Here is a 15,827-nt window from a genome sequence, read left to right on the forward strand (position 1 = left end):
TGCAATAAATATTTCTGACACAGGACACATAAGAAAAACTCCTTTTAAAAAAAATGAGAAACAATTGTTGGTGAGGATGCACACTGTTGGGAACGCAAACTGGTGCAGCCACTATGTTAAATAGTATAGAGCTTCCTTAAAAAGGTAAAAACGACGGGGTGCCTGGGTGGCGCAGTTGGTTAAGCATCTGACTCGATTTTGGCTCAGGTCATGATCTCAGGGTCATGAGATCCAACTCCATACTGAGCATGGAGACTGCTTAAGATTCTCTCCTTTCCTCTCTACCCCTCTCCCCCTCACTCTCTGTAAAAAATTAAAAATTAAATAAAAATAAATTTATTTTTTTAAAAAGTTAAAAGTAGAACTACCCTGGGGCACCTGGGTAGCTCAGTCAGTTAAGTGTCCCGACTCTTGATTTCCGCTCAAGTCATAACCTCAAGGTTTGTAAATTTGAGCCAGCATCTGGCTCTGCACTGACAGCATGGAACCTACTTGGGATTCTCGCTCTTTCTCTCTGCCCCTCCCTGGCTTGCACTCACATGCTCTCTCAAATAAATAAACTTGAAAAAAAGAGAGAATTACCCTATGATCCAGTAATTCCACTATTGGGTATTTACCCAAAGAAGACAAAAACACTGAAAGGATGTATGCACCCCTATGTTTACTGCAGCATTACCTACAAAAGCCAAACTATGGAAGCAGCCCAAGTGTCCATCAAAAGATGAACGGATAAAGAATGTTGCCATTTGCAATGACATGGATAGAGATAGAGACTATTATGCTAAGTAAAATAAGTTAGAGAAAAACAAATATATGATTTCACTCATAAGTAGAATTTAAGAAACAAAACAAAGAAGAAAAAAAGGGAGGGAGGGAGGGAGGGAGAAAGAGAGAGACAAACCAAGAAACAGACTCTTAACTACAGAGAACTAACTGATGGTTACTAGAGAGGTGGGGGGGGGGATGGGTGAAACAGGTGATGGGGATTAAGGTACATTTATAATGATGAGCACTGAGTAATGTATAGAATTGTTGAATCAGTATATTGTACACCTGAAACTAATATAACACTGCATGTTAACTACACTGGAGTTAAAATTTGTTTAAAAATTGAGAAAGGGGCCCCATGGGTGGCTCAGTCAGTTAAGCATCTGACTGCAGCTCAGGTCATAATCTCACGGTTCGTGGGTACAAGCCCCGCATCGGGCTCTGTGCTGACAGCTAAGAACCCAGAGCCTGCTTCAGTTCCTGTGTCTCCCTCTCTCTCTGCCCCTCCCCTGCTCGCACTCTCTCACTATGTCTCAAAAATGAATAAACACTAAAAAAAAATTTTTTTTTAAATTATGAAGATTAATCATACCCACTGTTGACAAGAATACAAAGGAACTGGAACTCTCATGCACTGCCAGGTGGTATGTAAAATGATACAACCACTTGAGAAAACAGTATGGCAGTTACTTCAGAAGTTGAACGCTATCAATTCTATGACCCAAACGTTCTACTCCTAGATTATTTACCTAGGAGAAATGAAAACATGTCCACAAAAAGATGTGAACATTAACAATGATGGCAGCTTTACTTACAATGCTGGAAACAACCCAAATGTCCATTAAACAGTAAAGGGATAAATGAACTGTGATTTGGAGCACCTGGCTGGCTGAGTCAGTTAAGCATCTGACTCCTGATTTCAACTCCGGTCATGATTCTGCAGGCTGTGAGATTGAGTCCCACACTGGGCTCTGCGCTGACAGCATGGAGCCTACTTGGGATTCTCTCTCTCCCCCTTCCCCACTCACGCGATCTTCTCTCAAAAAAAAAAGGGGGAAAATAATACGTAGAACACAGATAACGCCCATCTCAAAATCCATTATGATGAGTAAAAGAACCGAGGCAAAAAAAGTGTATTATGTGATTCTACTTATATAAATTTCCTGAATCTGGGGTGCCTCAGTGGCTCAGTCGGTTAAACGTCAGACTCTTGATTTCAGATCAGGTCACAGTCTCACGGTTTGAGCCGCGCATCAGGCTCTGTGCTGACAGCACGGAGCCTGCCTGGGATCCTCTGTCTTCCTATCTCTCTGCCCTTCCCCCACTCATGTGTGTGCTCTCTCAAAAATAAACATTAAAAAAAAAAGATCTTTAAAAACATGTTTTTTGATGAAGCTGTAAATGAATCTGTAGTGTCACTGGTTGCCAGAGGACTGGGTGGAAGATGGCTTACAAGGAAACTTTTGGGGGTGATGGAAATGTTCATTACCTTGAACTCATCATTATTTTAAATATGTGCCATTTATAATACATCAATCAGACATATACCTCAGTAAAGCTAGAGAGATAAACATTATGGGAAAAGAGGGAAAAGAGAGAAAAGGGAAAAAAAAAGTCAAAGGGGGGAAAAAAAACAGGTAAAAAATAAACAAAGCATCACCCAGACAAATCAGAAATACAATGCCACTAAACTAAGGTTTCTACTTGTGTATCCACACAGTATGGATGGGACTATAGGCCTGCCATTAATACTGGTCCTATAGTTTTCTGGAGCTGTGGTCAACACCTGGCCCAGCATGTCCTCAGCCTGGCCTACAGATCCTGGCTCTAAAAGCCCATACTCTGCAGTCCACTGAGCTCTGACCAGTCATGCCAGATCAGTGGCTCACTGCCCTTGCAGATGAATTACAAGGGTGAGAAGAGAATGGACTAGTTTCAGACTTATCCTTTTATCTACAGTAAATTGTACTATCTACAGGTACACGGTTGAACAGCTCAATTGGACTGTCTCCCTCATGTTTGGCTCAACTTGTTTTTTCATGTTTACAAATACTGCCTCCAAGGCTCACAACACAGAGGAATACTTATGATTCTATTCCTATAAAATTCAAAGACCACCAAGACTACACGATTCTCTTTAGAGATGCATACAAACATGGTGATCCCTATAAAGAAAAGCAAAATTAAAGTAAATCATTGATTGCTCCACAAAGTAAATATCCCACATCATTTCACTTAGTTACTTACATTCCACTTTCATCAGACAGAGGTCTAAGCTACAAACTTAAAGAACTAACTTCCAATACATATAAAACACTTAAGATTTCTTTCTAGTTCCACGTTCCCAACGGTAGTCTCTCCACTCCGAAGTTAATGGAATGGCAGGGTGTAGTTAATGAATGGCAGGGTGTAGTCAGGTTATAGTTGCAAATGAAATCATTAATTTTTTTAAGAGTAATGGTAAGTTGAAAATTTTGAACATCTCATGAACATATTCAAAATCTTCTGCTACTTGGGGCACCTGTGTGGCTCAGTTGGTTGAGCATCCAACTTTGGCTCAGGTCATGATCTCATGGCTCGTGAGTTCAAGCCGCACATCAAGGTTGCTGCTGTCACCGCAGAGCCCACTTAGATCTTCTGTCCCCCCGCCCCCGCCCCTTCCTCACTTGTGCTCTCTCTCTCAAGAATAAGTAAATCTTTAAACAAAAAAAAAATCTTCCACTACTTTAGACTCTGATTTGACCTTATAGTAGTCCTCCAAGTCTTAGAGCTTTGTTGTTTTTAAATATAGACCCTTATAATCTATTTTTTAAAAAGCAGATTACAAAACTGGCTCTAACCTATCTTTATCACTATATTATGTATGCACATGCACTGAGCCTTGAAGAGATTATAGAAAAACAAGAATTTTTACTTGTGGTGGAGGTAAGAACACTTTTTTCTTCTGTTTCAATTCATGCTGTTTGTCTATACAACATATTATCTTTTAAGTAGGCTCCATGCCCAATGTGGGGCTCAAATTCACAACCCCAAGATCAAGACTCACATGTTCTACTAACTGAGCCAGGAAGGTACCCCTGCCTATACAACATATTTTTAGCCTTATAAATCCTTAAATTTTCTCTAAATCCTCTTACATCTCAGTTTAGCATTATATAGGACATACCCTACACTGAGCCAGCTGTTTAATATCTGGTATGACTTAAGACGTTAGTATATAAAGTTCCACTTTGATTAAAAAAAAAAAAAAATTAGTCCAAATAGTGAACTCTTACACCAGTACTATTTATTCAGAAAGAAAAAAAGAGAAGAAAAAAAACTTTTAAGGTTAAGTAGCTGACATGTTCCACTAAAACGTTCTTGGCTTCATTGCCTCTCTCATCCACACCAGTACTATTTATTCAGAAAGAAAAAAAGAGAAGAAAAAAAACTTTTAAGGTTAAGTAGCTGACATGTTCCACTAAAACGTTCTTGGCTTCATTGCCTCTCTCATCCACTTTTGCTTGACACCATTACACGTTACATCAATCCCTTTCATTTGAAAAAATGCTAAATGCTAAACACTATTTTAAGAGGAAGAGAAGTACATCTGGTCCCACTGGCACTAAGCCATGAATTATTTTTATTTATGGCTTATGCCTAAAAATACTCTTCCCTAATCTTTAATCTGGAAAAAAATAATGGTTTAGTTCCCAAGAGTTAAACATCCCATAAATAAAGCCTCCTGTAGATACTATTTTTTAAGACCATTCATATAATCATAATGTGAATCACATTATATAAAATACTTCATGTAATGTTATCTATAAATTTTATTCTAAACGATGTTATACTTGATAAAGTGCAATCTCTATGTATTATGTTACAGTGTTTTGTTTTTTTAAGACTATTTACTTATTTTGAGAGAGAGTGTGACAAGGGGAGGAAAAGAGAGACTCCTAAGCAGGCTTTGCACTGTCAGCACAAGCCCAACTCAGGGCTCAAACTCATGAACCGAGAGTGAGATCAGGACCTAAACTGAAATCAAGAGACGCTGAATCGACTGAGCCACCCAAGCACCCCATGTTACACGGTTTTAAATGATAACTTCAAATAGCCCCTGATTTAATAATTCTAACCTGGTTCATAATATACAAGAATAAGAACTAAAATCTCACGTAACTAGAGGTAAAGGAATATGAACCTTTCAAATGATTCAGGAAAAAAATACAGATACACATAAACTAAAAGAGAATGATAAAGCAATTGTAACATGTTAACAATCAGAGGTTCTGAATCAAGGGAAAATGAAAGTTCTTTGTACTATTCTTGCAAAATTTTTACTTTGAAATAATTTTAAATTTACAAAAGTCACCAAAAAAAATTTCAGTTAGTCACACAGTTCACAAAATGAAATACACTGATTATCCAGTTGAGTAATTCCCATTAGTAAAAAGTGAGCATATACCTCTAACACCTAAAAATCTATCCATAAATTATATACATGCACTTATACAATGCTAATACATCATGTATATGTAACTTAAATCACACATTAAAATATAAGTATATCAAAAGGATAAAGTTAAAAAGTAAATCAAAACAGAAGGAATGATCTTGCTCTACAACTGCAAATTCAACCAGTACCCAGTACCCAAATCTCTTCTAATTCAACCCCGTAGTCTAAATTCCAGATCTCATTTCCTAGTACCTACAGAATTTCTAAACCCAAGGTGCCTATAGGAGAACCAACCCTAACACAATTAAAACTAAATTGAGTACCTTTCCCTAGAAACCTGCTTTTACTCTGGCTTTCCCCTTAGTACTAAGGGTGTCTGAATGCTTGGTACAGTCACCTTAGTAAATTCTTTCTTTTTCCAGCCCCTATACTGCCCCCACCAAAGTATTACCAAGTTCTGTCCCCTTAAACTCTTTCAATTCCTTTCTGTCCTCTTTAAATCCACTGCTTGCTCTGCAGGTTGTCATTATAGTGGATTATGAGAGCAGATTCTTCATGCAAAACTTTCAAAGCCTCCAATCTCAACAGCTTCCAATCCATTCTTCACACTGAAGCCTGTGGGATTTTCCTAAAACCCAGAATCAACTAAGCCACCTTCCACTCTCTCTCTTGTGTGGTTCCCCGTCACTTTCGAGATAAAGACCACACATCCAGCATAGTAAACTTGGCCTATTAAGACTGATTCTAGCCCATTTCTCTATCTATTGTCCTCAGTTTTAATCTTGAATTATCTGCAACGGTAAAGTACCACATTTTCTCAAGCCTTTATGCTTTTACATGTTGCTATCACTACCTGAAAATTCCATCCTCCAGCATTTCCCTGAAGAACTCATACTCAACTCTCAGGTCTCAAATTCAAATGTCCTTTCCCCTGGAAAACATTACCTGAGATCACCAGGAAAGTCAAAGGCTTTATTCATTCAGCTCACTAGAGTATGAGCCCCCTGAGGACAGACAATACACCACCCTGCTCTTTAAATTCTCACAACTTGGTAAATAACCAAATGCTTCAGACCTACTTGTTGAGTTCTAATCAATGGGGGAAAAGAAGCACTTTTTAATGTCACGGGGGTAACCAAATAATCACAAGAAAAAAAATGGATCCATCGCTCACACTGAATACCAAGACAAATTCTAAACAGATGAGAATTAAGTGTAAAAAATGAAACCATACAAGTACTAGAAGAACACTTGACTAAATTTCTTATCACTACAAGTGAAAGCTTCCTAACTTGATTCAAAAAACACAATTCTATGCTTGGCTGGTTCAGTCAATAGAGCATGTGACTCTTGATCTTAGGATTGTGAGTTCAAGCCCCATACTGAGGGTAGAGATTTCCTCATGTTGGAGGTAGAGATTACTTAAAAACAAAAAACAATTCTTGGGGTGCCTGGGTGGCTCAGTCGGTCAGGTGCCAACTTCAGCTCAGGTCATGATCTCACGGTTCGTGGGTTCGAGCCCCATGTCAGGCTCTATGCTGACAGCTCAGAGCCTGGAGCCTTCTTTGGATTCTGTGTCTCCCTCTCTTTCTGCCTCTGCCTTATGCTCTCTCTCTCTCTCTCTCAAAAATAAACGTTAGAAAAAATTTTCTTTTTAAATACCACAATTCTTTATCTGACTAAATAAATGTCTGGAGGGTACCTAGGTGGTTTAATCAGTTAAGCGTCCAACTTCGGCTCAGGTCATGATCTCGTAGTTCGTGAGCTTAAGCCCCGTATCGGGCTCTGTGCTCACAGCTCAGAGCCTGGAGCCTGCTTTGAGTTCTGAGTTCTGTTTCTCCCTCTCTCTCCCCCTCCCTAGCTCATGCTCGGTCTCTCTCTCTCAAAAATAAACATTAAAAAATATAAATAAATAAATAAATAAATAAATAAATAAATAAATAAAATGTCTGGATAACAAAAATATAAGCAAACTAAATACATTTACTGAAAGACCAGTAAAAAAACATACACTATCTCCTATTCTCAATTATACCTGAGATATCAATGGGCTGTTAAAACAGAAAGTTTAATACGGCGCCTGGGTGGCTCAGTAGGTTAAGCATCAGACTCCAGCTCAAGTCATGATCTCATAGTTTATGAGTTCAAGCCCACATCGGGCTCTGTACTGAAGTGCAGAGCCCGCTTCAGATCCTGTTTCCCTCTCCCTGCCCCTCTCCTGCTTGAGTGCACGTTCTCTCTCTCTCAAAAATAAATCAAGTATCAAACTTGTCTATAAATTCAAATGTTAAGGAAAGAACAAAACCGGGGCTCCGGCTGACTCAGTCAGTAGAGCATGTGATTCATGATCTCTGAAATCATGAGTTCAAGCCCCATACTTGGTTAAAGATTATTAAAAATAAACTATTAAAAATAAATAAACATAAAAAAATGAAAGAACAAAACCTACATATTTCAAAAGGAAAAAAAGCATAACTGAGACCAAACTATCAAAGTATCAATTGCAAGGACAACAGAATTAAATTTTCACACAAGCTCAGAAGAGTCTTGGCTACAGAAGATAAAAATTCCACAAAAAAGTATCCTAGCCACAAGAACTGAATTAAAGAATGGAAAAGACTCGGTATAGTAGAGACTACAAGGAAAACTACAACATACTAAAATGTTAAGTCTATAAATACTTGTTATGATGTTTAATGCAAATATTAAATGACTCCTGAAAGAGAAGTTTCCCACAGTTAAAAAACGGTAATATTCTATAGGTAAAATTCTGTTGAGGCTCTTTTTTTGTTGTTATTTCTGTTGGACAGTAGCAGTAAAGGAAAGAGCTGTAGACAGTACTTCGTACAGAAACCACTGATTCCCCAGTGTTACCGTAAGTTGATGTACTTACTGGAAGTTTGGTGAAGGCCGGGTTGGTGACATGCTTCCCAAAGGCATCTTCCTGGAACTGGAGAAGCTGTACCACTAGCCCAGCCAGAGTTTTGTTGGTAGGAGCATCTGCGTGAACATACTGCAAGATAAAGACAGGAACTCAAAATCTAGGACAATCGTGTGGAAGAGAATGTTCCCTTACTTCCTATTACATACTAAACACTGACAAGGTGACAGATTTGCAGAGGTCTGAACCATGCTCTCTGCTGTAAAGGAGCTTACAAAAAACAAATACTGAGGGCGGTGAGGAGAAATAACTTTGTCTCTTTAGTTAACAGGTTTCAGAATGAGAGAAACCATGTCCTAGCAATGAATCCAAGTCACCTCGTGCGCACCTAGACCTAAAGTAGATGGTGAGATCCAAAACCTCAAACTTGAGCCTGACAGTCACTGTAGTGAGATGAGACCTACTAGCAAATTTTGTTATGTGAGATGAATATAAATAACTTCTGACGAGAGAGTAGACTGTACTGTTTTTAAAACAGACCCACAAATTTGACACTCTTCTCATTAAGAAGCAGGGTGTATACAGGGATGCCTGGGTGGGTCAGTCGGTTAAGTGTCTGACTTCATGCAGCTCAGGTCATGATCTTGTGGTCTGTGGGTTCGAGCCCTACATCAGGCTGTGTCTGATAGCTCAGAGCCTGGAGCCTGCTTCAGATTCTGTGTCTCCCTCCCTCTCTCTCTCTCAAAAATAAACAAACATTAAAAAAAAAATTAAGAAAAAAAAAGAAGTAGGGTGTATGCCCTCTTTTGCTGAATCAAGACCAACCTTAATGATGAACTTGGAACCGTTAGAATGCAATAGGGGGAAAAAAGTGATATTGTGAACCTCTGAGGATAAGTCAAAAAAGGTTCTACAGCTTCCATGTAGTTTTTTGGGGCAAGTCACCTTTGGAGCCCTGAACTACCATGAAGTCCAACTACCTAAAGGTCATCATACTTTGAGGAAGCACAGGCTACATAGAGAAGCCACTTGGATATGCTATGGCCAGAAGCCCCAGCTGATATTCCAGAAAACTGATGGAACCACCACCAGACACATGAGTAAAAATGGTTCCAGATGATTCTGCCCCCAGCTGTCAAGTCATCCCCAATCATCAAATCTATCCAGTCAAAGCCCTAGACATCACTGAGCAGAGACAACTGTCCCCACTGCACCCTGACACACAGAAACTTCTAAATTCCTGACACACAGAAACTCTAAGCATAATAAAATGGTTATTTCATGGCAAGAAGTTTTGAATATAATAAAATGGTTAGTTTTATGCATTAAAAAATATATGTATGTAAACCTAAAAATGGTTAGGATGGTAAATTCTGTTGTTTTTTACAACAAAAAGCATTTTTTTAAACAAGCACATGTGAAAACTTATCCACATGGCTGTCGACAATGTTCAAAGGTCAAACTAGTGGAAGACAGCAAGATAGTTCCACAGCAAGGAAAGATAACGGGCAACATGACAGGAAAAGCATAAATCAGCAAGCTAAATTAAATATAAAAGTTTAATTAGGTATTGAATGTTCAACATCACTTTGAAAAGCCAATACATTCAGTAATTTTTGTTAAACCTCCAATTTTGAGCAGGAAAAAACATTTCTACCTCCTTGAAATTGAAAAGATAACAAATTTTTTTTCCTGGAACAAACCTCTTTCCCAGTATCATCCAACATTTCAAGATTAATGAGGTAAGTTTCTATTACAACAAATAATTTTTAAGTGATTTATGTATGGCAAAATGGTATCAGCGGCAGTCTACTGTTACTAGATTGCACGGCTCTCAATTTGTACTACAGCCAAGCAAAGATAAAGCATGATATAAAAAGGCAATTCTTAAAGCTTAGTATCCTCCCACATTTTTATCTATTCAGGTGCATTAGCTTTCCACTCTAAATCAAACAACCAGCATGCAGTTCACTTTGCTAAGACTGATATTTTGTTGACATGCTTTATATTACATGACCAAAGGTTGGTAAAATCTAGCCCACTGCCTGTTTCTCTGTAGCCCACAAGCTAAGAACAGTTTTTACATTTTTAAATAGTTGGAAACAAATTTCTTCTTTAGGGTGGTAATCTTTTATTTTTGATTTTGATTTTTTTTTTGTAATTTACACCCAAGTTAGTTAGCATATAGTGCAACAAAGATTTCAGTAGATTCCTTAATGCCCCTTACCCATTTAGCCCATCCCCCATCCCACAACCCCTCCAGCAACCCTGTTTGTTCTCCATTATTTAAGAGTCTCTTATGTTTTTGTCCCCCTCCCTGGTTTTATATTATTTTTGCTTCCCTTCTCTTATGTTCATCTGTTTTGTATCTTAAAGTCCTCATATGAGTGAAGTCATATATTTGTCTTTCTCTAATTTCACTTAGCATAATACCCTCTAGTTCCATCCACGTAGTTGCAAATGCAAGATTTAATTCTTTTTGATTGCTGAGTAAATACTCCATTGTGTGTGTGTGTGTGTGTGTGTGTGTGTGTGTGTGTGTGTGTGTACCACATCTTTATCCGTTCATCCATCGATGGACATTTGGGCTCTTTCCATACTTTGGCTATTGGTGATAGTGCTGCTATAAACATTGAGGTTCATGTGCCCCTTCAAAACAGCACACCTGTATCCCTTGGATAAATACCTAGTAGTGCAATTGCTGGGTTGTAGAATAGTTCTATTTTTAATTTTTTGAAAAACCTGGCTGGAAAGAAATTTTAAAGAATAATATTTCTGACACATTAATATTAGATGAAATTCAAATTTCACTGTCCATAAGTAAAGTTTTATCCAAACACAGCACACTCATTCATTACACACTGTCTATGGCTGCTTTCATGTAACAGCAGAGTCGAGCAGTTGCAACTGAGATGACATGACCTGCAAACCCTAAAATATTTACTCTCCTGCCCTTAATAGAAAAATTCTGCCTATTCCTGTTCTAGTCAACTCCTCTGTCATCCTTATAAAAAGTTTTCTTTTCTAGGGGCGCCTGGGCAGCTCAGTCAGTTAAGTGTCTGACTTCGGCTCAGGTTGTGATCTCACGGTTTGTGAGTTGGAGCCCCAGTCAGGCTCTGTGCTAACAGCTCAGAGCCTGGAGCCTGCTTCGGATTCTGTGTCGTCTTCTCTCTCTGCCGCTCTTCTGCTCACATTCTTTTTCTCTCTCCCAAAAATAAACATTTAAAAAATTTTTTTAAGTTTTCTATGAAATGTATTCTGTCAAAACACATTTCCATAAGGCCACAAAGTAGAACACCAGTCAAAAAAATGTTAACAAGTTTCATACCATTAAGCACATAAGACGTCAACTCTGTTGATCTAAAATATTTTCAAATTTTAGACCTACTCAGAGTTTCCAATTCAATAGGTAAGGCCAAGAATTTGCATTTCTAACAACTTCCAGGTGACACAACTAGACTGGGAACCTACTTTAAGAACCACTAAACTTTTGGGGCACGTGGGTGGCTCAGTAAGTTAAGCATCTGATTCTTGATTTCAGCTCAGCTCATGATCTCATAATTCGTGGGTTTGAGCCCTAAGTCTGTGTTGATAGTGCAAAGCCTGCTTGGGATTCTCTCTCTCTGCCCCTCCCAGACTCATGCTCTTTCTCTCTCTCTCTCTCAAAATCAATATACATTTTTTTAAAGTAGTGTTTAAGGGGCACCTGGGTGGCTCAGTCGGTTAAGCATCTGACTATGGCTCAGGTCATGATTTCATGGGTCCTGAGTTCGAGCCCCACCTTGGACTCTATGCTGACAGCTCAGAGCCTAGAGCCTGCTTTGTGTGTCTCCCTCTCCCTCTGGTCCTCCCCCACTTGAGTTCTGTCTCTCTGTCTCTCAAAAATAAACATTAAAAAAAATTTTTTTAAACATCATGTCTAAAAAAGAACCACTAAACTTTTTATTTCATTTTTTTTTTTATGTAGGCTTCACACCTAGCGAAGAGCCCAATGAGGGGCTTGAACTCAACGACCAGGAGATCAAGACCTGAGCTGAGATCAACAGTTGGATACATAACCAACTGAGCCACCCAGGTACCCTAAGGACCCCTAAACTTTTTAAAAAATCTGTTTCAGATATTACTATGTCTTAAAGAATACAGTTTATTATAACTCAAAAGTTAAAACACATTTATACAATTTTTAAATGTTAAAAACTACTACAATTTCCGTTTCCTATAATATTGCCAATTCCTACAAAAACTATCAAGTTTACATTTTTTTTAAATTTTTTTTTTTAATGTTTATTTTTGAGACAGAGAGAGACAGAGCATGAATGGGGGAGGGGCAGAGAGAGAGGGGGACACAGAATCGGAAGCAGGCTCCAGGCTCTGAGCCATCAGCCCAGAGCCTGACGCGGGGCTCGAACTCACGAACCGTGAGATCGTGACCTGAGCCGAAGTCGGACGCTCAACCGACTGAGCCACCCAGGCGCCCCAAGCTTACATTTTTTAAGAACCATACACTTTCGGGGCGCCTGGGTGGCTCAGTCGGTTGAGCGTCCGACTTCGGCTCAGGTCATGATCTCGCAGTCCGTGAGTTCGAGCCCCGCGTCAGGCTCTGTGCTGACTACTCAGGGCCTGGAGCCTGTTTCAGATTCTGTGTCTCCCTCTCTCTCTGACCCTCCCCCGTTCATGCTCTGTCTCTCTCTGTCTCAAAAATAAATAAACGTTAAAAAAAAAAAAATTAAGAACCATACTTTCAAATGAAAATTCAGTATCAGGTTTTTTCCGATTTATTCAACATAGTAAATCTTTCAACAAATAATATTCAATTGGTAAGTAATTTGTAACACTCACATTATCTTTTTTTTTTTTTTAAATCTATTTTGAGAGAGAGAGCAAGCAGGGTAGGGATAGAGACAGAAGGGAGAGAGAGAATCCCAAACAGCCTCCGTACTGTCAGTGCAGAGCCTGATGTGAGGCTCGAACTCACATACTGTGAGATCAATACCTGAGGTAAAATCAAGAGTCAGACGCTTAACCAACTGAGCCACCCAGGCACCCCTCAAATTATCTTAATAGACTCTTCAAATGTATCCTACAGAACTGACAAAATATGGAATATATATCCACAAGGTAACTTTATTATCTTTAATAAATATAGGTTTCTCAAAGGACTCATACAATGTACTGCAGTTTTTTTGCACATCGTAAAGCATGAAAGACTAATAAGCCTAACTTTTTTATCTTTCAGATACCTGCAGATCACTGAACAATGCCAAATCCTGAAACTGAAAAAGACACCATCTTACAGGAAGGTTGTCAGCAAAAACCAAATCAACCCTTCAGGCAAAAACTAAACTTAGTAACTGTTACATACATAGATTCATATACATTCTAAATTACACTATTATGCATGTTTCATTTGATATACTGTCATTCAGAATACAAAAAACATGTAAAAGTTTCATATGGACAACCTTATAGTTTCAGAATAAAGATGGCCAAGTTCAAAATCCATTCAGTATTATTTAGCTATTTTAAAATCCAATTTTTAAATTACAAAATATTTAACCTTGGTTAGAAACTTTTTTTTCCGGGGCAATGGGTGGCTCAGTTGGTTAAGCATCCGACTCTTGATTTCAGCTCAGGTCATGATATCATAGTCACCAGATCAAGTTCACATCGGGTTCCATGCTGAGTGTGGAGCCTATTTGAGATTCACTCCCTTTCTCTGTGCCCATCTCCCCAACTCGCACTTGCACTCTCTCCCTCCCTCAAAAAGAAAAAAAGAAATTAGAAACATAACATTTTTAATTCATAAATAAACTGCTACATCAATGCATTAGTGTAAACCATACCTCACACCCACTGAAAATGCAGCCAATGTAGGACTATAATGTCTTATTTGTTTTTTAAGTAGGCTCCACACCCAATGTGGGCCTTGAACTCACGACCTTGAGGTTAAGAGTCACATGCTCTGAGTCAGCCAGATACCACTAAAGTTTTTAAAACAACTTTTAAACGTTTAAAATTAACATTCTATTTAACCAGTAAGAATGAAGCAAGATTACCATGGGATGTACACAAAAATATCATTATCACCTCAAATTTACATAATCCCATCTTCAATTACTATCTCATTTGAATCAAACAACAGTCTTATGGGAGTTAGTCTTACTCCCAATCTACAAATGGAAAATTAAAACAGGAATCAAGTCATCTGCTCAAGGACACCACCAATTAGCAGCCAAGAGTACTGAACTCACAACTTCCAAAGTGTAATGCTCTTCACATCCCATACTGCTATAATAGAACTCATTTCAAAAGCTTTCAAAAATATCACCTAAAACATAAAAGGTTCTTGGGGCACCTGGGTGGCCCAGTCAGGTAAGTGTCCTACTTCGGCTCACGTCATGATCTCACAATGTGTCAGTCCAAGCACGCATCAGGCTCTGTACTGATGGCTCAAGAGCCTAAAGCCTGCTTTGGATTCTGTGTCTCCCTCTCTCTCTCTGCCCCTCCCCTGCTCGTGCTCTATCTTTTTCACTCTCAAAAATAAATAAACAAAAAAATTTTTTTAACATAAAAGCCTCTTGACAGCTTTTAAAACACTGAATCCTGATCAACAAAAATGACTATAGACTATTTCAGTCATAATCATTTTATCTTTTGAATAGTATGGAGGTTTCTCAAAAAGTTAAAAACAGAACTACCCTACAACCCAGCAATTGCACTACTAGTATTTATCCAAAGGATACAAAAATGCTGATTTGAAGGAAGGGGCACATGCGCCCCAATGTTTATAGCAGTGCTATCAACAATACCCAAATTATGGAAAGAGCCCAAATGTCCATCAACTGATGAATGGATAAAGATGTGGTATATATACACAATGGAATCTTACTGGGCAATCAAGAAGAATGGAACCCTGCCATCTGCAACAACATGGATGGAACTAGAGGATATTATGCAAAGCAAAATAAATCAGTCAGAGAAAGACAAATATTATTTCACTCATATGTGTAATTTAAGAAACAAAACAGGGGCGCCTGGGTGGCTCAGTTGGTTAAGCATCTGACTTCAGCTCAGGTCATAATATCATGGTTCATGAGTTTGAGCCCCGCATCAGGCTCTGTGCTGACAGCTCAGAGCCTGGAGTCTGCTTTGAATTCTGTGTTTCCCTCTCTCTCTGGCCCTCTACTGCTCATGCTCTCTCTCAAAAATAAACAAACATTAAAAAAAATAAAAAAAACAAACATGAACACAGTGGAAGGGAAGGAAAAATAAGATAAAAACAGCGAGGCAAACCATAAGAGACTCTTTAAATACAGAGAACAAACAAGGTGGATGGGGAGATGGGCTAAATGGGTGATGGACATTAAGGAGGGCACTTGTTGAGATGACCACTGGGTATTGTACATAAGTGATGAATCACTGAATTCTATTCCTGAAACCAATACTACACCATATGTTAACTAACTTGAATTTAAATAATAATTTTTTTTATCTTTTGATCAAAAAAAAGTTCAACAGCATGTTTTACTTAAGACAACCAAAGACTTTTAGTCTGAAGTGTTTTGATTAAGAATGGCAAGATCTAAGTTTAGAAAATTGCATCAATGCATCTGTTTATGTTACCTATAACATTGAGTATCCAAAGTTCAACTTGTCTCTGAACAATCCTATTGCAGCCAAGGTCCCATAAAACAAACAAAAAACTGTCTTTAACTGTTAAATACTTTATGTAAAGAGTAC

At 38.4% G+C, this 15,827-nt stretch overlaps 1 protein-coding gene across 4 annotated transcripts in view; it reads right to left on the reverse strand.

The window, feature by feature from the left end:
* SMARCC1 (SWI/SNF related, matrix associated, actin dependent regulator of chromatin subfamily c member 1) overlaps nt 1–15,827 on the reverse strand; it is a 201,888-nt gene that overhangs the window by 151,528 nt on the left and 34,533 nt on the right. For all 4 annotated transcript variants that reach the window (XM_042978828.1, XM_042978827.1, XM_042978826.1 and 1 more), the window contains exon 2: nt 8,100–8,219. In XM_042978828.1, coding sequence (XP_042834762.1) covers nt 8,100–8,219 — 120 coding nt within the window. The remainder of the gene's footprint in view (nt 1–8,099; nt 8,220–15,827) is intronic.

This window comes from Panthera tigris, chromosome A2, assembly GCF_018350195.1.
Source record: "Panthera tigris isolate Pti1 chromosome A2, P.tigris_Pti1_mat1.1, whole genome shotgun sequence".
Lineage (NCBI taxonomy): Eukaryota > Metazoa > Chordata > Mammalia > Carnivora > Felidae > Panthera > Panthera tigris.